Genomic DNA, 25,219 nt, shown 5'->3' with positions numbered 1-25,219 from the left:
CCGGGCACAGAGGCGCTCTGTGCTGGCCATAATCCTCTGTTGGGACCATTTTGAATTTATTATTCTTCGAATAAGGGACCCCATATTTTCATTCTGTGCTTGGCCCTGCAAATCGCATTGCCAGTTCTGTATGTAGGTACAGAAGATGCAGTCAGTTATTTAAATAATTACAGGAGATATCAGTTAATGGAGCCTGTATAAAATTGGAGGCTAAATAGAGTTCTGTACAGTAATTTCTATGCCATTCAATGTTTTTATTATCTCTACTCCCCTACTCCAGAAATTTTGGAAAGCTTTTATTTCCCTAGCAAGTACTGCATAGAGAAGGTAAAAAAGGAATGGTCAGTGCTACCAGACAGCTTTACTAGTTTATAAACACTCTAGAAATCACCACTGTGAGAAAACATTGTCTCAGCTCCGTATCCAGATCACCAAGACAAAGGTTAGTTCAACAAGAACTTATTTTACTATGCCTGTGTTCTGAACATCAGGCTAACCTGAATGCTTACTTTAATTTAGGTAATTAGAGTATTAGTCCCTGAAAGAAATTTCACTAAATTCTAGTGCAATTAATGGACTTGAAATGGCAAGTCTGCTTTAACCCAAAGAACATGAATATTTTATATCTTCTGTACTCTACTATAATGAAAATAGTTCTACTGTATATATTAGTGCTACCTTAGCCCACACCATAATTTGTGTGAGATTAAGGCAATATTATGAAACGGAAAATATACTTCATTCTCCTTGGGAATATACATGAAGTCATATATCTGCAATTAATGTCCAAGTCTTTCCTTTTCTAGAAATCCTAATTTCCCTTTGATACAATAATTGGGTTCGGAATTACTAGAAGCCATCTCTGAAGCTCTCCTGGTCCCTAAACATTAACTTACAAGTCACTTTCCAATGCCCTCAAAGTTAAATGAACACAGAATGTTGAAACATCATTTCAGCTTTTAATTCTCAAGTCCTCCAGAACTATTGCCCTGTCCTTCTGTGGTTCCTACACAGCTCAGCCAAGTGGGAATCAAGTCCAGGCCACAAAGGGATCTGAGCCCATGTAAACTGTGCATACAGACTCCCTGCAGGTGAATGAGGCTAGAAGAAAGCATTTATTTGCCCTCTTTGATAAAAAAAAAAAAAAAAAAAAAGGCAGGAAAGGTTCAAGTTCTGTACTTTACCTACATAGTGATTCAATTGAAAATTGAACGGCTAGGGTTTGGTTTTAACAAGGCACTATGGTGAATGGCTATTTACAAGGTCCTGTACCATCTGGCCCTGGTGTTCTGGTTGAGGCCTTATTTCACATCACTCTCTCCTCATTCACCTGATCTGGCCACACTGGTCATGTTTTACCAAGATCATTATCTCTGCACAAGCCATACCTCTGCCCTGTGTGACCAGGCTGAATCTAAGAGTTCACTCACATGTTTCTTCCTCAGAGGGGCTGACTCTGCTCTTGCATCTAAATGAGGACCCTTATTTATTACTTTCTTTATAGCACAAAAGAGCACCTTTTTCCTTGACAGCACGTCTCACAATTTCTAATGTTACCCACACCTGTGTCTTCCTCTCCTGTTACACTGGGAGCTTCGTGGAGACAAGAACTCTGTTTTGTTCATTTGGTGTAGTTGGCACAGAGTAGATTACATGCTCTGTTTATTGAATAAATGAAGTAGGGCAGCTTCGGGGCCTGCATGACAAAGTGTGGTAGAAGGCCCTTGTTCCCACTTCTGCATGGAGGCAAGTACCACTCTGGCCCGATAATAAGGAAGTGCCCAAAGACCTTCAAAAAACAGCACCACTGTTGTGGGCACTGGGTCCCTCATGCTGGCTGGTGATATTTCACCAGTGAGGATGCTTCAGTCTCTTGGGCAGGGAACAAGGGGAGCCAGTGAGCCCACCACATGGCAACCAGCAAGACAAAGCGATGTGACCCCTGGGACACATTCCTTTGGGGACTCAGTAATATCCCAGGGGAATTTCTGTTCTCCTTGGCTAACAGCTATTTGGTCTGTAGACATCTGAAATACATGGATATTTCAGACTATGGTAAGAAGCCTGAGGTGTTATATTTAATAATTGCTAATTAACTACAGAAAGCACCGTTCAGTTATTTTAAGTATAAAGTTCTATGTTTTTGATGTTAAAAAAAAAATCCACCCTACAAAAATATCAAAAATTTCTCATACTCATTCCTTACCTGGTAACAATTTTTATGAGTACTGAAGCTAACCCTTTTTTTTTTTTTTAAAAGAAAACCTGAGAGCTCCAGCAGGAGCTGAGAAGCCCATCAGTCAGAACAATCTATAAGGTTTTGTTTTCTTTTGTTTTTTATTTTTGAGAAAGCATGAGCAGGGACAGGGCAGAGACAGAGGGGGGCAGAGGATCTGAAGGGGGTTCTGCGCTGACAACAGTGAGCTCAATGTGGGGCTCGAATTCACAAACTGCGAGATCACGACCGAAGCCTGAAGTTGGATGCTCAACCAACTGAGCCACCCAGGTGTCCCCCAGAACTATCTATGTTTTTATGCTTCCCAAGAATAGTGTTGTCCAAATCATGTCCTCTAATTTGTATTCTACCTTTCTATTGGATGTTAAATTTCCAGTGCATGCCATTTTCAATTTACCACTCAGCTCCACTGACAACTACGACAATCAGAAGCAAAACCTTAAGAAAAATATGTGAAGAATTGACAGTCAACTCAGAGGGAAGGGAAGCAAGGTTATAGCCTAAGCAATTTGGAAGCCGTTTCCTGTCCTCCTGGCATTGCATATCACAGGCAGATGAGAAAGAGCAGAGAGCTGGCAGAATTCTGACCCCAGAACCATTCATTCAGTGAAGAAAGAGGCATGAGCATATTGAGTTTCTAAAGACCCAGCTAACAATCACAAACTGGTAGAAGTCTCAAAATCTGTTACAAATTAGTCCTCCTGGGGGTCCATTACTGAAAAGATACTTTGAATGGGATGTTCTCATTTCAAGTAACAAACCTCTTAAGGCAGACCAACTTCCCTAAGGGTGAAGATTAAGGCATTTTGCTATTAAAAAGTTAGGCACCCCTCCACCCCAAAAAGAAAAAAACAAACCTCCCTCCCAAGTCTAACAGGCAGCTCCTTCTTTGCAGTCCATCACAGTGTACATGGCCAGAGGACTGTAGAGCCAGGCCTGTGAGTTTGCACCCACAGTTATTCAAATGCTTTCCTAACTACAAATTCCTACTGGGTGGTCTTTATGTCTCACCCAACATGAAATCCTCCAGGAAAACCAACATTTATAGAATGCTTGCCATGGCTTACACAGTACAGTGGCTACTTCTGATGAACATTGGCTCAGGAACACAACTGGACACAAATGTTGATGATACAATGGGAAAAGTGTAAATGTGATGAAAAAGGACCTAACGCTCAATCTATTACAATGTGGTCAGTCAAGGTCTCTCCTAGCCTTAAAATGAATCTGGGCTGAAAACGTTCTTATACACCTTTTGGATACTCAACCTAGCAGTGCAAGAATAAAAACTAGGTTTTCTTGGGTTTGGCAAGAAGAACTTCTTTGTTTTTAAAAAATGGTAAGCAAATGCAAGCTACAGGATCAAATAAATGTAAGATTATAATTAGACATGAAGCTAAAAAATAGTGATGACAAGCCCACAGTGCATCAAAAATGTTGACCTAATTTTCTTTCTTGGCTTCAAAATTTTTTGATTGGGTAAACAGGGAGTCCTATTTTCTGTTATACAAGAAATTAGGAGGCAGTATATTCTCCTTTATCTCAATTAGTAGAGAAAAAAAAATAGAGAATTGGTTTGGGATTAGGAGATCTGTCTCGAATCTATTAACAAGCACAACTGGGCATGTACTTGTATCTACAATACTGTATTATTGATGGAATAGTTAGGATTCATGTAGGCCCAGAGATTTCTGAAGTGGGTATATACATACACACACACACTAACTATAGCCAAAAACAAATCAATCTACTAATAGAATAGACTGTGCAGGAAAAGAGCCGTTTAATTTAAATCCTACACAGCTGGTAGTGTTAAAAAAAATGGGTAATATTAGAAAGACTAGGTTTCCTGTACCAGAATAAACCTACTTTACTTTCACCAGAAAGATATTCTCACTACAAGTAGGGACTGGTAATTTGGAGTTTATTGTAATTTCATAGGCAGAAAGTTCGGCTAGAATGAATACAATCGTCAAGCATATCTGATTCTAGAGTTAAAATACGGATTAACATAAATTAAAACAGGACAATCTGAAGTAATTGAAAAAAGCAAGACTCTGCTAACTAAGTTAGCTCTTTCAATGTTTAATCATCAACACTGATTCTAGTCCTTTCCAAAGAACTCGATTTCTGAGTATTTGAGAATTCAGCTAGAAATGGTAGTCATTCATCTGGAGTATCTAGGCCTAATCCATTTGCAAGCTCTTGTTTCACTTAAGTGAAATTAAGTACAGATCCTAACTGGAGTCTATCTATATCAGTGGTTTTAAAAAGGATCCACACCTCCTAACTAAATAAAAAGTGACAAAGTTAATTAGAAAATTAGGGCTTACAGTATGGTTTACTGCTGCACTAATTCATAATCATGTAATAAAGAAACCGAGAACACCTTTGGGGGAAATTACAGATGTTATTTTATGCTTTTCTACAAGTTCCTGGAAATAACATTTGCCCATATTTTGAAAGGTAATTTTAAACTGTCCCCTCCCTAACTCAGAATGTCTTTATAAATAGTACGTCTGCCAACCCTTACCTGGATATTCAATCATTTTCCATTAGAATTTTCAGATAAGCAGAGGGGGCGACTGGGGCTGACAGTGAACTTCATCACAGGTGTGGGAAGCTTATTTTAGCTTTTGACTTGGTTTCCTAAGAAAACGTTTCTTCTGTTTAATTCCCTTAAGTTTGGGGGAGGGGATGGTCATCAGACTATAAAAAGTATACTCTGTTAAAATAAGAATTATGTTTTAATTCAGTCTGTCTTTCTGTTGCAATCGAATAAACTTAAAAATATATTAACTTAGGTTTGTGACTAAATTAACGTCGAGTGTGTGTTTCTATGTGCTCTGCACATTCTATGTGCTGGTCCCAGCACTGCACGGAACAAACAGCTCTTTCAATATTTAATCATCAACACTGATTCTAGTCCTTTCCAAAGAGCTTGATTTCTGAGTATTTGAGAATTCAGCTAGAAATGGTGGTCATTCATCTGAAAGCATGGTACTTTTATATTAGACAGTTCCAGATTAACACTTGTAAATACTTTAAAATAATTTTTGCATACTAATTTTTCATGTTAAAATAAATTTTCCTATATTGGGAATGATACCTCAGTAAAGATTTTTTAATTTTTAAAATTTCTTTTGAAGTTTATTAATTTTTGAGAGAGAGAGACAGAGAGAGACAGAGTGTGAGCAAGGGAGGGGTGGAGAGGGAGACACAGAATCCAAAGCAGGCTCTAGGTTCTGAGCTGTCAGCACAGAGCCTGATGCGGGGCTCGAATTCACAAACTGTGAGATCATTACCTGGGCCTAAGTCAGATGCTTAATGACTGAGCCACCAGGCACTTCTAAAGATATTTTAAAATAGAAAAAACAAACAAACAGATACTTGGGAAGCCAGGAGCAACGAGCTACAATCAAATTTGTAGGGGCACATTTTGAATGGTAACCCTATGTACCACATTAAACCACTCAACATTTATTTCTGATAAATATATGTAAGGAAGAACAATCAGTATAGTTCTCCCAAGCCACTTAGAGTCCTTAATTCCTTACACTATTAAACTTAACATACAGACAACTTTTAATCAGGAATCACTCAACTGTATTTATTGACATCATTCAACTAACCCCAACCCTGTCTAAAACCCAGAAAGGACTTCAGGACTTTTCTTCCTTTTTTATAATCTGTCACCACTTTAAAATCATAGTCCAGTTGTATAATAGAGACGATATTTTTTAGCGGAAGTTTTCCTTTACTGAATTTCAACATCAGTAAACATCACAGCATAATCACCGAACTGAATATAAGAGAATATGTTCACTCCTTCCCAAGAGTTTCATTGTAAAAGCATAGTGCTCCTCAATAAATCCCAAATCACTCACAACAGACTAAAATATCCCTGGCTATAGCTGAGGGAAGAAGGCACTTCACACACCCAACCATATGCTCACGAATGAGCAAAGTTCTGTTGCTTATATACTTTGGAGACTCAAGACACTTTGCCATTATCTAGAAATAAAAGCTGAAGGGCCACTGGGGACCTCCTGCATCCTGGACAGCAGTTCTCATAAAAACTGTACTGACTCATTATGGTAAAAAATTGATACCAATGAAGCTTCTCCACACATCTCTACCATTTATACACACTCCAATTTTAAAACGTCAACTGGTACAGTTTTTTTTTAATTTTTTTTAATGTTTATTTATTTTTGAGAGAGGCAGAGACAGAGTGCAAGTGGGGTAGGGGCAGAGAGAGAGGGAGACACAGGATCCAAAACAGGCTCCATGCTCTGAGCTGTCAGCACAGAGCCCGATGCAGGGCTCAAACTCATGAACTGCGAGATCATGACCTGAGCCGAAGTCAGATGTTTAACTGACTGAGCCACCCAGGCGCCCCAAACTGGTACAGTTTTAAAACAGACTCTTAAAAAGTAGAATCAAATAAGGCAAAAAAAAAAAAAAAAAAAAAAAAAAAAAAAAAAAAAAAAAAAAAGCAACAAAGATTAGTGAGATTGGAAAAGATACAGATGACACAATAAGCTAAAAACACTTTCCAAAGGTTACCGGAAGCAGAAAAGAAAGCAGCAGCCATGAGATCCTACTGTGTATTAGAATCACCTGGGATGCTTGTTAAAAAATGCAAATTTGAGGGCACCTGGGTGGCTCAGTCGGTTAAATGTCTGGACTCTTGAGTTTGGCTTGGGGCATGATCTCATGATTGTGAGATCAAGCCCCACATCCAGCTCCATTCTGAGTGTGGAGCCTGCTTAAGATTCTCTCTCCCTCTCCCTTTGCCCCTCCCCCGCATGCTCTCTCTCAAACAAACGAACAAACAAACAAATAAAAGCAAATTTCTACACTCATAAGCCCAAGACTCCAGGCTCTAGGCTGGAATCAGAAATGTGGCTCTAGGCTGGAATCCAGAAATATGCATTTTTCATAAGCACCCAAGAAAAGAGTGATATGGGCATTTCAGGGTCCATGCTGAGACAAACACTGGAGCTTCAGCAAGTGCAAGAAGAAAGAATGCCTTCTGGAACCACCATATTTCCTTCCCGAGAGGCAAGACGCTAAAGTCGTGTGAGAAGTCTATTCTTATGGAAGAGAAAAAGGTGAAGGGGGCAGGAAGATAGAAAACATCAGTTATGGTGAATTACTCTTCAGTTTTGGGAAGGTACAACAATATATATAAATTATCAATCCACGGACTATTGCAGCATTAAGTCTGCCAAATGAGATTAAATGTATTCCTTTATCCGCAGGCATATTTATTAAGTGTGTGGCAAGGATGGCAGAGATTCAATAAAGCAGAAGACAGGCCTTGCCCTAAAGGCGCTCTTAGCCTCCAGACAAAGAGAAGGCAGGCACCAGAAAGCAGAGCAGGATGAAAGCCACGTGTCTCTAAAGGTAAAACACAGTTCTCTGGAATTCACACGAGGAAAAGCTGTCCTGGATCTGTTATGGAGGGGGCAAGCATCAGAGAAGCCTGCATGGAGAAGGCATTTATGGTGCTTCTTGAAGGGGAGACAGGTTTTGAACAGGATTCTAATGTGCAGGAAAAGAGCACTCCGGGGTCATGAACACATGTCCGAACGTCCACTGAGAGCGCTTTGAGAATACGCATAGCTAATATCAGCTTCCAGTGCAGTAAGAACCAGTTGGCTAGGCTGAAGCTCCACCAAAGGAAAATTGCATAAATGAATGCAGAAACACAGCTCGCTTCTCAGGAAACAGAAATTCTAACATCTGGTTCTAAACTCCACTTACGGGAAAAAATATATACACACATGTTAAAAGCCAGGAAATGGTGGTATAAAGACCCAGCAAGGAAGTCAGCAGGCACTTGGGAAGGCAGCTGCTGAGCAGCCACCTCCCCCCAGGTTCACCCACTGTGGAATCCGGCCCCTGGATAGGACCCCTGGAGGAGCCCCTGAGCAGGACAAACAAGTGGCTAGGTTAGCACCCATCACTGTTCCCTCTACTGCCGAGGTTATAACACCCATTCAAAAGAGACTCAAAAATATCATGGATCACAAGGCCTGAACAAAATTCAGAACTTTTGCTGTGTCTTGAACGTGACTTGGGTTTTACATTTTCCCCTCCCCTGTGCTGCTATTGCAGAGAAAACTTCTGATTGGCTGGTTTTCAAGGAGGAGGCAAAGGAAACAAGTTTCTCTGCTGCTTCACTGTATCAGGGATCCTTGGGATCCTTCTTAGAAACAACTGAAATGGGGACTCAGAACTGGTCTCTCTTGAGCTGTCAGCCATCCCAGCCAGGCAAGATAAGCAAATTCATACACGCATATCACCAACTTTTGCATCTTACAAAGTTAACCTTTTTTTTTTTTTTTTTTCCAAACCAACACTCCCCCAGGAGGCCTTGTCAATCTATCCCTTTCCACTAACACAGGGCCTAAAAACATCTCCTGTTTCTTGCCCAAGGTAGCGCTGCATTTAAGCACAACTGAAGTGGGTTTATGATTGCAGTCTACAAACAGTGCATTGAATCTCTGCACTGCTCTGCTTCTGCACAAAAACAATCACTCCATGTCACTACACCGTTCCTTCTTCAATCCAAACTGGTTTGTAAAGGTTCCCACACTAAAGGCAGATTACCCTGAAGCCAGGTGCTGAAGACTTGTTGTAACGTATGCTTGCTACATTATAATAAAAGTCTATAATAAAAGTCATAACATTCATTGCTCCATAACATATACTATTGCTTCTTTCAGGTTTTGTTTTTTTTTTTTTAATGTTGCCCTAAGCATGTCTAATTCAGGAGAAAATTCTGATGGGGGGAAAAAAGATTTTTAACCTATTTAAATGGTAGCTGCTTTATATTATGGAAGATGGAAAATTACACATTAAGAAATCATTCAAACCTCTAGATGCCAATGCTCTAAGCTTAACTGGACTACTTTTTCTTTGTATAGTTGTCAAGTTGAACACATTTCATATTTATATAATACTACTTGAATTCTGCACTCTCAAAAGTAAGATTCTTAAAAACCTGGGATCCTGGGATCAAAATACCCTTTGTTTCCAAAGTAAATGAGATACCTGTGTATTTAAAAATGGTATTTGTTTATCTCTAACAAGGATTCACAGAGTGCCAACTATATGAAGTACAAAGTTTGGGACGGTGGGAGCAGAACAGTTAAGAAAACAGATAAAAATCCTAGCCTTTAAGGAACTTATGTTCCAGGGAAAACCTATGTGGCTAACTAAATAAATGAAGCAGATAGCCTGTTAGACAGGGAGAGATTTAGTAAAATGATTAAATGAGGAGGCGGGGGCACCTGGATGGCTCTCGGTCAAGTGTACAACTCTTGATTTTGGCTCAGGTCACGATCTCACAGTTTGTGAGTTTGAGCCCTGCACTGGGCTCTGTGCTGATGGCACAGAGCCTGCTTGGGATTCTCTCACTCTCTCTTTCTGCCCCTCCCCTGCTCATGCTCTGTCTCCTTCTCAAAAATAAATAAATACACTTAAAAAGTTTTTTTTTTTAAATAAATGAGGAAGGGGTGTGGGGGTTGGGCTGCAATTTTAAGTAGGCTGGTCAAGGAAGGCCCCTTTAAGAGGCAGTATTTAGGGGCGTCTGGGTGGCTCAGTCATCAGTTGAGCGTCCGACTTTGGCTCAGGTCATGATCTCACGGCTCGTGAGTTTGAGCCCTGTGTTGGGCTCTGTGCTGACAGCTCAGAGCCTGGAGTCTGCTTCATATTCTGGGTCTCCCTCTCTCTCTCTGCCCCTCCCCCACTCATGCTGTCTCTGTCTCTCAAAAATAAACAAACATTAAAAAAAATTCTATTTTAAAAAGAGGCAGTATTTAGACTCTAGGAGGTAGACAGGTGTCCTAGGGAAGGAATATCCCGGAAGAAAGAATGGCAAGTAAAAAAGCTGATATGGCTGAGGTGGAACGAGCAACAGAGAGAAGAAGAGAGGGATGTCTGAGAAGTGACAGGGATGGATCATGTAGGGGACTGTAAGCCACTGAGATGTGGGATGGAAAGCCACTAGAGGTTTTTATTTCAAGCATTAATGTAATCTGGCTTTTTTTTTTAATTGAGGTAAGTGTACAATCAGTGGTTTTTAGTAGTCACAAGGTTGTGCAACATTACCACCTCTAATTCCAGAAGAACTTCATCACCCCAAAAAGAAACACCATGCCCATTAGCAGTCACTCCCATTCCCCTGCCCCCTTGCCACCAGTGTCCCCCTCAGGCCCTGGCAACCACTAATCTACTTTCTGACTCTATGGATTTGCATATTCTGGTCATTTCATATAAATGGAATCACACTACATGTGGCCTTACTTTTACATCTGGCTTACTTTTTACATGGATGTCTCTGGATGCTGCGAAGGGAACAGGCTGAAAGGCAGCAAAGACAGAAGCTGGAGGACCAGCAAAGGGAAGAATGCAGTAATTCAACTGAGAGATGAAAGAGGCTTGAAATTGGATGGGAAGCAAGATGGGAATAATGGCCATTACATTCTGGTAAACTGGATGTCAGGTATGAGAGAAAGGGAAGTCAAGGACAATGCAGGCTCTCAGCTGGAGCACGGGAAAAGAGAGGACATCAACCCAGGGAGCAGGCTGGGGGAGGGGCAGATCGAGAGGACACAGCAGGGGCTGGATTCTGGAGATGTTAATTACACCTGGGATGCTACTAGCCTTTCATGAGAAGATACCACAAAAGGAACTGGACAGGAGTCTGGAATTCAAAGGAGAGGTCTGGGTTGGAGAAACACATTTGGGAATTAGAGAATGAAAACATTAATACCACGAAACTAGGGGAGATCACCAAGGGAGTGATTATTATAGAAAAGAGGGGACGTACAACAAAAGGGTCCTTGAGCATGTCAATATTTACAGGTCAGAGAGATGAGGAGCAACCAACGAAAAAGACTGAGAAGGAAATACCAATAAGGTGGGAGGACCAAGAATGAAATCTTAAAAACCAATGAAAAAAGTTATCACGGCAAAAGGCACTGTCTGCTCTGTCCAGGGCTGCTCATGTGCCACATAGTGGGAGGCGGCAGGGGTGGGGGGGGGGTGGTTGTGGGGGGACTGAGAACAAACAACTGGGCTGAGGAACCAGGAACACGGCAAGCTGTCATTCACAGAGCACAGATCCTCCCTCTATCGCTCTGGGTCACTCTGCTCCAGCCACACCCACCTGTGCTTTGACACTTCACGCGCCAGGTGAGCGCCCTCCCCGGGTGCAGCTTTGCCAAGGCACAGCCTGAGTGGAGAAGGAAGGTCAAAGGCCTGACCACAGTGGGCTCAGGAGACAGTGGGAGGAAAAGGATTACAGTCAAGGGCAATTCTTTTGAGGAGTTTAGCTGTAAGGGGGATGGATGGAGGGAAATAGCTATAATGGGGGCTGGGGCAAAGACAGGGCTTTCTGTAAGATGCGAGAAATACAAATGTAAAGAGGGTGGTAGATGATAAAGGAGAGAGCAGAGAATTGCTGGGACTGGTTTCAGGAAGACAGTTAAGCACACTTTATCTGTTTATCAAATAGTCTGCAGTTAAAATACAAAGCATCTACTGGTGTATGAAAAGCAAGTAAAGATATGCTTTTCATTTTTCCAAGAGAAACAAAAAAAAACATCATTTAAAATGATCTGGATCTACTTTTCAAGGCTGAAGACATTGGATTGATTGTACACAGAAGGTCAGGGTCAGGGTTAGGCTCTGGGCTTAGAGTCCTAAGATGCAAGTTCAAAGACCATGACAAGTTACAACATCCCAGAATCTTTTGACCTCCCCTTTTCATCCATTAAATACTGATTAAAAACAACCTGTCCTTTCTACTTTATGTAACTGATGAACTAATCAAATGAAATACACAAACACTGTAAGGCATTATCCAAAAATGTAAGGCTAATTTTTAGGGCTATTAGATAAGGAGGAATTGCATATGCTTGGCCTTATTCCAACACCTTATACTTTAGCTCCAATTGGGGGGGGAAAGCCGAAATAAAAATATTTGGCAGAATAAGTATGAAAAAATAAAGGCTATCTGATATTGTATTTAAAACACACTCAATAAATTGTACAGGAATTATGCCTTAATTTCCTCTTTTACAGAACTTAACAACCCCAAATCCTTTAGTTTAGATTCAACTGAGACTGAGGCAAAAAAAAGAAGTACACTAAATTTGACTGAAGGCTTGAAGCAAGCCCATGCTTACAAAAAAGATGTAACCTAGTATCTTTCCATGAATCTCTCTTATTCTCCATGTTCCTTACCACCTGTCAGGATTAACTCAAGTCAAAAGGCTTTCATCCTTAACTTCTTGCCCAATAACAGACATTAGTAGGTATTTAAAATAAGTTTAAGATTATTATATTTATTAATTAATTTTTATTTCAGGCTGTATAGTGTATGGATCATAGTTCTTGCTAATCTTGGTCAAGCCATGAACTTTTCTCCTTATTTTGTCAGGTCAACCAGGAAACAAAGGCGTGTGCTCACTTTTTCTAATGAGAATAAAGAGCATCTATCTTTGCCAAGGAACTGTTAACATAAACAATTCTGAGATAGAATTTACGGTAGACACCAAAGCTGAACTCACCTCATTGTTCAAGCTCTCCCTCACATTTGATCAGAACATTTTGCTAAGAACTCAGCTGGCCATGATCTCTCCCAAGATTTTAAAGGAAAGTGTGAGAGACAGAAAATATCAAGAGATACATACATACCTATGTATATGTATGTATGCCACTTTGCTTTAAACTATGTCTCTCTCTCTTTATATATGCATCACTTGGCAGAGGAATCAGAGCTTCCTTGGGAAATCACATACAATTGAAAGGAAAAAGAGCTTAATTATATCTAATTATAAAGTATCTTCACCTTTATGACATATTGTTTGTATGTCAATAACATATTAGAGGGGAGCCTCAGTGGCTCAGTCAGGTAAGAGTCAACTCTTAATTTTGGCTCAGGTCATAATTTCGCAGTTTGGTTTCTGGGATCGAGCCCCATGTTGGGCTCCGCCTGAGAGCCCGGAACCTGCTTGGGATTCTCTCTCTCCCTATGTCTCTGCCTCTCCCCCACTTGCACTCTCTTTTCTCTCTCAAAATAAATAAACATTAAAAAAATTAACATATTAGATACTGATTCTTTACTGAGAATCCTAATCTGCCACTAAAACCTGTTACTCTCAAAAATAATTCATTTATATAATGACCTACATTATAGTTTACAGGAACAGATTACTCTGATGGGGAAGCATATCCACGTAAAGCTCCCTCAGTTACAAACTCCAACAGCACCGGGGAAAGGGTTCATTTTGAGCAAGTGATTTTTTTTTTTAAGTTAAAACACATCAATTATGGGGCCCAAAGTCATTTTAAGCATCATTTTTAATTCGGTTATTTTTGAAGAAAGTTTGATCATAATACACATTACCCTAATATGATGTTATAATAATTGTTAACAATATAATTAATTAATGTCATTGTTACCATTAGTACAATGTTAACCAATCTTGATTACTTAGGGTCATCAATATGAATACCCAGCAATGGATTACATTATAAAATCTTCACAAATAGGATTATCTAAGGAGCGTGGAGCTTCTCACCCTCACCCTACAGGCTACACTTTTTCTTAGATGATAGTGTCTGTCTCTTACAGCTTTCCTGCCCCCTCCCTCCATGCCATGCAGGGAGGCCTCCAGTCATCTCCTGCTCCCGAAAGCAAGCCTCTATATAGTGGGCACCCCATCTCCATGCAGCTCTCTGTTTATTCTCAAAGCAGTAGAAACAGTCATGTGCCCAAAGAGAAGTGCCTCGGTCCCAATCCAGCTGCATGGCTCCAGAAAACACATGGAATCCCTTCAGGAATTTGTGTCCTTGTCCACACAATGAAAGAACTGTCCTGAATGATCTCTTAAGTCACATCCAACCTTAAGACCTTGTGATTCATCTTGCTAATGGCTCGGAAAACTAGTATCTAAGTTCATTAGAACTGTGCCCAAAGAAAGAACAGAGAAAACTCTGACAGAGGACCTCAGAGGTTCCTGTGCTTTGGTATGTGGAATTTATACCATCTTATTTTTCTATATCATAGACTTTTGGGTCTTCTAGGCTCTTCTTTACATTTCCAGTAAGTGAGGCTCTTATTAAATGGGACAGAATTACAGTAAGAGCTTTTTAAAAAAGAAAATGAAATAGGAGTCTTACACAGTTCTTCCACATAAAAGATAAGAATTCAAGACGCAATTTTCAAACATCCAGAGAAAATTATTCCTTTATGAAAACTTTTGTTTCTGAATGCATTTACATTTGATAGACCAACAAAAAGACACTGTATACTGGAAAATGATTTACCTATAACTACATCATGACCATCAACCAAGCCAGCAGAGAAGAGCTCCTGAGATACGCCATCTGCTGTATCTGTCCAAATGTGAAATGAATACGTATTAGTGACCGTAAAATAAAAAGCAACAACCCATTACAATGTAAAAGATATATTTTTCATTTACAAAAATCACCTATGTGTGTTTTAATTCAACAATTTGGATTCTATCAGAAGGAAAGATCAGAAGTGATGTGAAATATATTTTGCCATATGTAATTTGCATCTTTGCTTTCATTCAACAGAGGTCATGCACAAAATTATTATTTCATTTTTAGTGAACCAAAAAACATTTTCCCTTTGGCTACTATCTGAATTAATCCTCAAATGTACCTCTGTAAGTTAGCTCATAACTGGCCCCAATGACACTGCTTTTCTTTCTTGCCAAGGTTAATTCCAGCCATCATCAATCCTTTTCTATCATTAGTAGCCACTGAGTCAGAATTTATGGCAAAGGTTGAACAGGTAGCACTTGACACAACCTTATATTTGATACAAACAGCCTTTGAGCTTGTTGGACTATTAAGATGAGCTATTTAAATTTATGCTATTAAGAAACTCCTTTCACATGACATTGATCATTTGATAGCAACAGATTCATTCTCTTAGAAAATGTGGTTGAATAAAAGAATGTAGTTTCTCAGTGATAAGTGACAGGAGTTAGGGATCTCATAAAGATGGGACAGGCTGTATCAAATGAATATAACCAAAATTACTTGAAAGGCTACGAATGAACATGGTAATAGTGAGAAGTCTGTTTGAAGACTTTGTAAAGAGAAATTGATAAATGGCAGTGTGCTCAAAAGAACCATTATGAACCTCCATGTCTTCCCAAAGGAGATGACATGGTCCCCGTGGCCTTCTGACATTATCACAAACATCCAGAACTGCAGATGGGTAAGAAGAAATTGGCTCAGCAGCTGGTAATAACCTAGATGAAGGTTTAACTTAAGTGTCTTGCAAAGTCAGGCAGCACCTCAAAGTATTGCTGGTGAATCAAACAAGCGTCTAAACTGAATTGCGTTTGTCATACCTGAGGCTGCCCTCAGTGTGTGTGTGTGTGTGTGTGTGTGTGTGTGTGTGTGTGTTTCTATGCTCACACGAGCATGTCGCTAAAGGTAAAATTATCTTTCACATTTGTGGGCTTTAATATGCTTAGCCCAGTGTGTGACACATAGTAATTACTCAATAAATGGTTAACTGTGATGATGATGTGCAGCCAAAGCTCATCTGAAATGTACCCCACGCTCTACTGCACTTTCTTTCTCCCTTTCATACATGGCCCAATTTCCCAGATCTCCAATCAAAAACCTGAGGGCCAATGGATACTCTTTGTACATCCAGAGAAAATGTCGCATTCCATCATTTTACTCATTCCATTCTACAATGAATGACATGGAATATAACATGAGGGAAATGTTAAAGAAAAAGAAAGGAATTTTAACTAAACTGTGAGATTCCACGTCACGGGGGCTAATGTTGGGGCTTGTCCTTATTATTAGAAGTACAAAAACACCTTATAAAATTCTCTCAGGGACAAAATGATCCCATGGCATGGAATCTAGGGTGGAATAATGAGAGGCTCTACTCTGCATGTGATTTAGCTTTGTGAAGTCGACACTCAGCCACATAATCTCATCCTCCTGATGCCACTGGAAACTTGACTACAAAAAGTATATTGAATTAAAGTGCCTACCTAGGCAGTGATTACATTTCTACTGACTGATCATCGGTTAAAGCATCTGGATGTGTTACTACCACCTCTAAAGTATCAATAAGATCTAAGAATTTACAATCGCAGAATGTAGTTGAAAATGGAATAATCAAGCAAATCCACATTGTGGGCTAGCACTAAAACAGTACCAAAGCAAATGACATTCTCAAATGATTCAAGTTTCCAGCATCTCCTATTTTCAGGACTCCTGAATATTAGATGAATCACATTAAAATAGCACAAGGGTCATGTTGGCCATTTTGATCCAAAATAGAAATATTCCATGCTTGTGTGCCATTAAGCAGTTATCTTGTAGGCATGTAAGTAATATATCAGTAAAGTTAGGAACAGGAACTTGAAGGTAATTGGTGATTTATTCTTCTTTAAGCTGCTTAAACATTCCTAATGTGCAAACAGGTTAAATAATCATAAATAATTACATATGCTCTAGTTTCCAGAGTATACAGTAAAATAATAAATGCAGAGGGCTTACTCTCAAATGAAGACAGAATATTGGATATGTTTATGTTATACATTCTATGCTATCTTACACATTTATGTATACATAGAGCACAGATGTATGTATATGTACGTATGCACGCACACATGCATGCACAGATGTAGTGTAGACACCATCTGAATGAAAAGATAGCATCAGTATTCACAGAGGTATGGTGATATATCCATGGTGTTTCCATTACTAATGGCCTGTGCTCACTGCCCTGCGATGGCTGGCTATCCTCAGGAAGCCAACACTAAGGTTTCTATCTGGTAAACAAAAGTAGACTCTTAACCTACAATGGCAAACGAGGCTGCTTATGCCAGCACAAAGGGCTAGGTAATGCTGATAGGGCCATCTTCCCCCTCCCCAAATCCTCAATTCAGAAATTCATTTCTTTGCTATCCCTTAAAATTAATTTTATTGCCTCTGTAAATTTTAGACAATTAGATGAAAAAAAAAAAAACCCAACCTTTAAATAAGAAGTTGTTCTTTTACTTACTGTACTTGAAACATTTATTATGGAATTACTAGATTTTGTCACAGTATTGGCTGGTCAACATTCTTATATTAAGAGACAAAATAGAGAGCTTCTGGGTAACAGTAACTGGTGCTGTACAATTTCATAGACCGGCTCCGAACTGTCAAAGATGGATGTTCCCAGAAGAAAGATCAATTAGCAAATTTGTTTAGGCCTTTTTAAAATATATGGTTTGTAAAAGGTACTTCGTATGTTAGTTTAATTCAAATATACTGGGAATCATAAAATCTTTAGGCTGACAGGGAACTAGAAATCAGGGCCAGTGTGCCTTGACCACATATGGCCCAGGAACATATTTTTTTGGCCAGCAGTGTTTTTTTGTTTTGTTTTACACTGAACGTGAACAGACAGAACTGTCTGGTTTCCTGAAGCTCACACCCCCTCCCCTCCCTGCCAACCCCAAACATTTGCTTTGGCTCCTGTACACATCTGAGTTTGTGTCTTCTTACAGGTTCTAATAGTAGGGAGGTCAAAGCAGTCAAGTGATTAACCAGGTAACATGCTAGAAACTTTCAGATTTTCAAAATTTTAGGAAATCAAATTTAATCAAATCAAAATGTACATGGAGCTCTAATATGTAAAATAATTACAGACTGTTGTTAGTTTATATATATTAATATAGTCAAGTGTATGAGGCTAATGTATTTTGTTTTAACAATAAAACAGAATGTATTTTAGAAGGTTTTCAATAGAGACACTGAGGCCGCTTTCACATATTTAAAAATCTGAAACCGTCAAGAAGAAGAGTCACAGTCTCAGCATTAGCATCTGATTTTCAGCTCTCTGGGTTGTTCTGGTTATACACTAAAGGGAGGAAGTAGCAATTTTTGCTTAACAACTAATCTTGCGGTCCCCATAGCCTGTTCGTAGATGTTATTTATCCATTAATTAACCAAAACTACTGGAGATTCTCCTGGATAGCAGGCATTTGCTAAGTGCTAAAGATACCAAGAAATGCGACATAGTTCTAGAAACTCCAGGCATCCAGGAGCTGAGAGAGCAACCAGTCTAGCCTTTAAGCTGTTTCACTAGCTATTTAAAATATTAAAATTGTATTTAGAAGCAAGAATGGCAATGTGCCTACCAAGGTGTATCAACAGAGACCACAGACATTCCTCCCTCCACACAGGCTTCATATAATATGCACTGAGAGCAGAGGGGCAAAGTGGATCCCTTTTTTGTGTGACAGCTCGTTTGTTGCTCACCTCTCATTAGGATTGCTCTCTGTTACTCATGACACTCACCATAACGTCCTTTAGGCCCTGTGTCCCCTTGCCAGTACTTGTTCTCATGGTTGAGCTAACACAGGTAATTTGTACATGTATGTAAACCATGCAGCATGCCACGGAAACTCATGTAGTCAGTAGTGGCTCGGTTTGGATTCCCCACAATTATTGCAAATCCTTCACTGCTTCTCTCCTTCCTGCCTTCCTTCCTTCCCTCCATCCTCCTTTCTTCATTTTTAAAGAAAGCATTTTCAAATAGCAGATTATAACCACACACTTGTAATGAATTTCTTAAAGGCTCTTTGCAGCAATAAGATAATAATTTCAATTAAAACTTACCTCTTCCTGGAGTAAACTCAAATCGTATGTCATTAAGTTCCTTTCTGGAGTTTCTGAAATATATAACATGTAGCACATTAAAATCCAACGAAGTGTAGTTTCATCAAACTAAATGTATTCCAATCTTTACAAGATGCTACTAATAGGTAGATAGTGTTCTACAATTTTGGGTTACCTCTGGGTACTTCCTCAAATGGGAGAGATAGTTATGACAATAATAAAGGGAGATATTTAAATGATTGAATTTACCTATATAAACATGTTTCCCAAAATTCCAAAAATAAAACATTCTTTTATAAAATCTATACTAAATCAATAACCTTCAATGTAGTTCCATAATTAAAAATTTCAGAAGATTTTCGTCTGGAATAAATAATATTCAATACACTTTTCATATTTTTCCTGAAAATAGCATTTTATCAAATTATTTTTAAAAAGTGAAACAAACAAGGGTGCCTGGGTGGCTCAGTTGGTTAAGCATCCAACTTCGGCTCAGGTCATGATCCCATGGTTTGTGAGTTTGAGCCCCAGGTCTCTGCTGAGCTGCTTCAGATCCTCTGTCTCCCTCTCTGCCCTCCCCCACTCATGCTCTCTCTTTCTCTCTCAAAAATAAATAAACGTTTTAAAAAAAACATTAAAAAAAAGTGAAACAGGAAAAACAATCTCAGTGGTAAGGTTTATGACAATGACAATACTATGCATTAAATCACGTAACAAAATGCCCCAAAAAGGATGTGTATTTTGTTATTAAAATCTTTGCTACATAGAGGGGACCCTGAATGTTGTTTAATTATCCACTGAATATAGAGGCTTTTTTTAAAGTTTGTTTATTTTGAGAGAGAGGGGGGTGGGGGGAGAGACAGAAAGAGAGAGAGAAAGAATCCCAAGCAGACTGCACTCTCAGTGCGGGGCTTGAACCCACGAACCAGGAGATCATGATCTGAGAGGAAATCAACAGTCGGATCCTCAACCAACTGAGCCATCCAGGAGCCCCAAATAGATAAAATTTTTAAAAATAAATATAAAATGCTTACATATATACACGTATATTCAATCCAAAAACTGATACTAGGTTAATATGGAACAAGCAAATACCTAAGATGTGAGTTTTCCATTTATATTAATTTCAAGAAAGGATATGGGACAGTGAGTTATAATTAGAATGGCTTTAAATTCTCATAAGAACACTAAAATGTTATGATAACTCTCAACAGATGCTACAATTAAAGTTAATAAAAACACCATAAGAAACTGCAGTAGGAAACATGAAACAGTAATTTCTGCAAACCCTCAACTACTTGCTCAGCTGCCAAGGGTCCAAGCCAGAGACCAGAGATGGCCTGAATACCCATTCCAAACCTCCTCCTTCTGGTGCCAGAAGAGTCTGGTCAAATCCTGTTAAGTAGTCCTGTTTGGGATCCTGGAGTAGTATCTCCTGGTCTCTACAAACAGTGCCCACATTATGATGCCACCAGCCTGTGGGCCCTTTTTGGTCTATAGCCTGACCTTGTTTCTTTAGGCCCCATGACATTCTACCACAGTAAATACAGGAGGCCCAGAAAAAAGACAAAGACATTTTACCGGCCTAGAGAAAGCCCTTCTCCCAGGGCCTAGAGATGTGGGTTCCAGTCTGTACTTTTCCACAAGCAAAGAAGTGAAGAGTCAAGAATTCAAGAGATGCCCAAGCCTAGGCCACAGACATAAGAGCCCTGAACCACTATGAATCTCTTCCCAGGTGTCCCCCAACCTTGACTCTGTGACTACTCTCAGAGATAGAATAGGACTAGGGGATGACAGCAATTCCTAAATCCGTGCTTCTTTTAGGAACTTCTGAGAATCTGAAAACTAAAAATCGTGAACTCTCTCTAAAAAGGGGGCATATGACCAACACATGAAATTGCAGACAACTGAAGATGGTTCAGAGATCAGCTTAGACCCCAGACTGAGTGACCCTCTCCTGGACGTGGAGTGGGCCATGAACAATCAGTGCCTTCGAAGGAAGGGCTGTTTGCCTGTGGCACTGTTTACCTACCAGTGTCGCCACACATTTACATAGTGCTTTCATATATATCAGCAGTTCTTCAACTGTTTTTTTTTTTTTTTTTTTGTAAACTTCCATAATGTCTGGCTTAAGATAGATGGATTCTTATTTTTGCTTCTGTATTCAGTCTGTTGCAATATCACATATCACGTTGCCAGCCACTGGAAAATTCCACTCTACATGTTGCAATAATGAAAGTGAAAAAAGCACATAATTTCTTAGCGTTATTATAAAAACAGTTTTGACCTCATGGGCTTCCTAAAGGGGACTCAGAGATCCCTAGGGCCATAGGAGCACACTTTGAGAAACATGGATAGCAAATGTCATGAATCAAATCTCATTTTCTTCCAGCAATCAACCTTTGAAATATGCAAAGTAGGTATTACTTGTTTTCCATTTTTTAGATGAGCACATTCAATGGCCTTTCCAAGTTTACAAATTTAGTGGCAGAGTGAGGACCAACAATTTTACATTGGAAATATCTAATACAAGTATAGAAAAGTAGATTTCTTTTCACTTTTGAGAGAAAACAATATTCCCCAAGATTTTGTGTATTACCATAAAAAGATCAGCAAGCATTCTTTTTAACAGCCTTGGTTTTATGTGCTGTATGTTAAAAAGGCTGAATTAGTACTAAAACAGTCCAATAAGGGAAAAAAATGATCACTAGGAAAGCAAGTATTTATAGTGTATTTAATAATGAAATGACAGAAGGAGAAAAAAATGAAAAGGAATTTGATTTGATGGGAATATATGTCATTGTTCCTTTCCTTTCCTTTGGCCAGTCTTATCTAAATTAGTTTGTCCTACTAAGGCCATGAGAAAAGAAGTATAAGAACTGTACCCAGAATATCTTCATGCACATCCTGATTCTTTAAATATTAATACCACTGAAGTAATATCCAACACCCATAATCTCTATCTACATCAACTATGGCTCAAGTTATGGAGGTGGCCTAGTCAAGTCATTCTTTTATGACTCTGAACCTAAAATACTTGCCTTTGAAAAGATCACAGTGATTGATTGTGAGTAGTAGACTTGTCTCATCAGGATGAAATATGGTTGGAAAAATGCCTAATTGGATCTAACTACTGAAGGTCATCCTTTTATAAAGAATTAATCTTTTCAGACTCCTACTTAACACCTTTAATTGAAAGTACATTTACTTTAATTGATATGGCACAAGATACTCTTGATTTCAGAGAAGCTGAAAATAGGTATGATTTAAGGCCGGAAACTAAGTCTGTGCAACTTTACAGAGGAAATGCTTAAAACTTGAAAGTTAACAGCTTCAAGACCCAGGCTACCTTTGATAACTCTTATTAAAAACCCTTTTAATACTAAAAATGACCAAAAGAATCCCCCAACCCAATCCAATGAAAAACATACTCCTAAATTCAGTAATAAACACAAACCCTTATTTCTCATTATAGGTATACATTATATCATAAAGGCAGAGGTCTACAGAACTCAGGCAGAATATATATATATATTTTTAAATAGGTAATGCCATCACGTGGTTTAAAACCCAAAAGGTACAATAGGGTATTGTATAAAAACTGGGCCTCCTCTTGCCACCCAACTACCTGGTCCCCTCAATGGTTGAGGTTTTTTGTGCATCCTTCCTGAAAGGTTTCATGCATATATTAGCAAACAAACATACATAGTTCCTTCTAACCTGTTTAATACAAGTGTAGCATACTATATCCATTGTTCTACACCTTGTCTTTGAACTTAATAGTATACCTTGGAATTTCTCCATATTGGTTCATAGAAAACTTTCTCCTCCCTTTTTTTTTTTTTTTTTTTTTTATAGCTACACAGTATTCCGTTGTCTGCCGTGTCCTTTTTTTGACCAGTTCCCATTCTGTGAACAGACTGTTTCCAGTCTTTCTCTACTGTAAACAAAGCTTAATTGTGTATAATACTCCTTGTCCTTATGTCATTTTGCAAATACATGAGTATGAAAATAAATTTCTAGAAGCAAATTGCTTGGTCGAAGGACAAAGGTATTTGCAATTTGATAGATATTGTCAAATTCCCCTTCATTTAAGTTGTACCAATTTATACTCTCTCAAGCAATTTGTAAACACCCTTGCAGGAACTTTAAATGAGTAAAGCAAGAAGTATATATATACATATACACATGCATATATATATATATACACATATATGTGTATATATGCATGTATATGTGTATATGTATATCTATATAAAAGCAAGGAGACAGGAGGACTCTGCCAACTGGAAAGCTTCTTTCCCATTTAAAGAGGGCAACCACTACTCAGCACCAGCTGGTTAAGCTAGGCAGGAATTTGGGCTCAATTTTGTTAAAAACTAAAAAAAATTAAAAAAAACCATCACAACAAAAAATGTGTATACAGACACAGACACACACAAGATACATATGTGCTATGTCCATTCTAAGTGGAAAATCAGAGATTCAGACTGTCACGTGTAAAGTCTTCCTTCTTGCTTCCTTAGCTCAACTCATCTGCAAGGAACATAGTGAACACTCAAATGAAGCAGCTGGCTATGGGGGTGGTGATGACAATCATGTGAGTGAACACGTAACTGTCCCTGGTGATAGAGGTGCAGAAGGCCTGTGTAGTTGAAGTATGCATTTTATAGGACGTAGCATTTTTCTGCACTTCTTAATGTACCATGTCAGGACTGTCTGATAGAGTTATTGCTCCTGGAGGGCTCTGAAGCCAAAATGCCAGCTCAGGACTATGTGTATCCCTTAGCTTCACATTAACGTCTTTTAGCCCATGCCAAAAAGTGTATGGGGGCACACACCCTCTACGAACCACATGGGATCAAAATGCTTAGACCACTGGTTGTCAAAATGCAAAGACCACTGGTTGTCAAAGGGCATCATCAGCTGTAAGTGCCATTGGCACTGCATCCTTTCCACTCTGGAGTGAGGCTGAATGTCAACCATTTCCCCAAGCTCTGAGGTTGAAGGATGCAGCTGGGGTAACACTGGCAGGTACAGTGTTTCCTAGGGGCACAGGGGCAGCCCCTCCCTTCTAAGCAGCAGACAGCTCCCCCTTTCCTTACCTGAACCTGAGATTTCAGGTCAGGGTGAAGCTGCCAGCATCCGAGGAAGTCCAAAGGGACTCGCACTCCCAGACTCCCGGAATGTTTCTCCCCTTGCGGGAGCAGGATGGAGACTTTCAAACAGGGTGGGCCAGGGATCAGGACATCATTTTTAGTTCAAGCTTCTTTCCTGCTCTTGATACTGAAGTCTTTTCCCACAAGCTTAGGGGAGAAATGGACTATGGCTCCCACTAAGCTTCCTGCCCTCTCCCTCCACAGCAGCAGAGAGCCTGGTACAGACTGAGGACATACGGAGCTGTGGGGACAAAGGTCTACATTCAAATCCACTCACTACTTATTTGGCATCTGTAGTCTGTTTCCTTAAATGTGACATGGGGAGAATAATAATTAATGGCATTTACTATCTGCCAGTAAATGCTTGGTGCTTTGCATATGTTATCTCATGCCGTGCTCAAAACAACCCTTGATGTGGGGATGGCTCTTGTCCACTGTTATCTTACAGACAAGGAAACTGAGGCCTAGAAAGGGTAAAAGGACATATCCAAAATCATGTGTCTGATTAGCAGATGTGAACTAAGCCTAGAATGGGATGAATGTTACCCATGGTCTTCTCCAGTGCATAACCCTTACTGGAGGCACTGTGGGTCCTGCCCTGAGTCTATAGAGGCTCCTGACTGGTCTCTCCACATTCAAGGTCAGGATCTACACAGGAGCCAGGCAGCTTGTTACCTGGAAATGTGATCATGCCACACCCTTGCTGAAAGACTCCATTTCTTCCCCTTATTCTTAAAACAAAATTTAAAATCCTTAGCATGACCCCCCCCCCCCCCCCCCCCCGCCAAGACTTGCTTCTACCTGTCTCTCCACCTTCAGCTCTCCCACACTTTCCCCTGCTCACCTTGTTGCTATCTCCTGGCCTGCCCTCTTTCCCCACATGCAGCTTTGCAAAGGCACAGTGTGAGTGCAGCAGGGACCTCGGGAGGCAGTGGGAGGAAAGGGATAACAGTCAGGGGCAATTCTTGTGAGGACTTCAGCTGTAAGGGGGTGGTGAGAAATACCTATAATGTGTGGTGGGGTAAAGAGAGGGCTTTTCTAAGATGGGAGAAAAGAGACATTTGTGTGTTACCAGGACAAGTAAAGAGGGAAACAGATGGGGAGGAAATGGAGAAGTGTTCCT

The 25,219-nt window shown here is 39.6% G+C and overlaps 1 protein-coding gene across 2 annotated transcripts in view; it reads right to left on the bottom strand.

The window, feature by feature from the left end:
* STK39 (serine/threonine kinase 39) overlaps positions 1–25,219 on the bottom strand; it is a 310,507-nt gene that overhangs the window by 50,877 nt on the left and 234,411 nt on the right. For both annotated transcript variants that reach the window (XM_019458489.2, XM_019458511.2), the window contains exons 15-16: positions 18,938–18,990; positions 14,588–14,656 (exon numbers count right to left, since the gene is read on the bottom strand). In XM_019458489.2, coding sequence (XP_019314034.1) covers positions 14,588–14,656; positions 18,938–18,990 — 122 coding nt within the window. The remainder of the gene's footprint in view (positions 1–14,587; positions 14,657–18,937; positions 18,991–25,219) is intronic.

This window comes from Panthera pardus, unplaced genomic scaffold (assembly GCF_024362965.1).
Source record: "Panthera pardus isolate Hobbes unplaced genomic scaffold, ASM2436296v1 HiC_scaffold_10, whole genome shotgun sequence".
Classification (NCBI taxonomy): Eukaryota; Metazoa; Chordata; class Mammalia; order Carnivora; family Felidae; genus Panthera; species Panthera pardus.
This window is presented reverse-complemented; position numbering and strand designations above follow the sequence as displayed.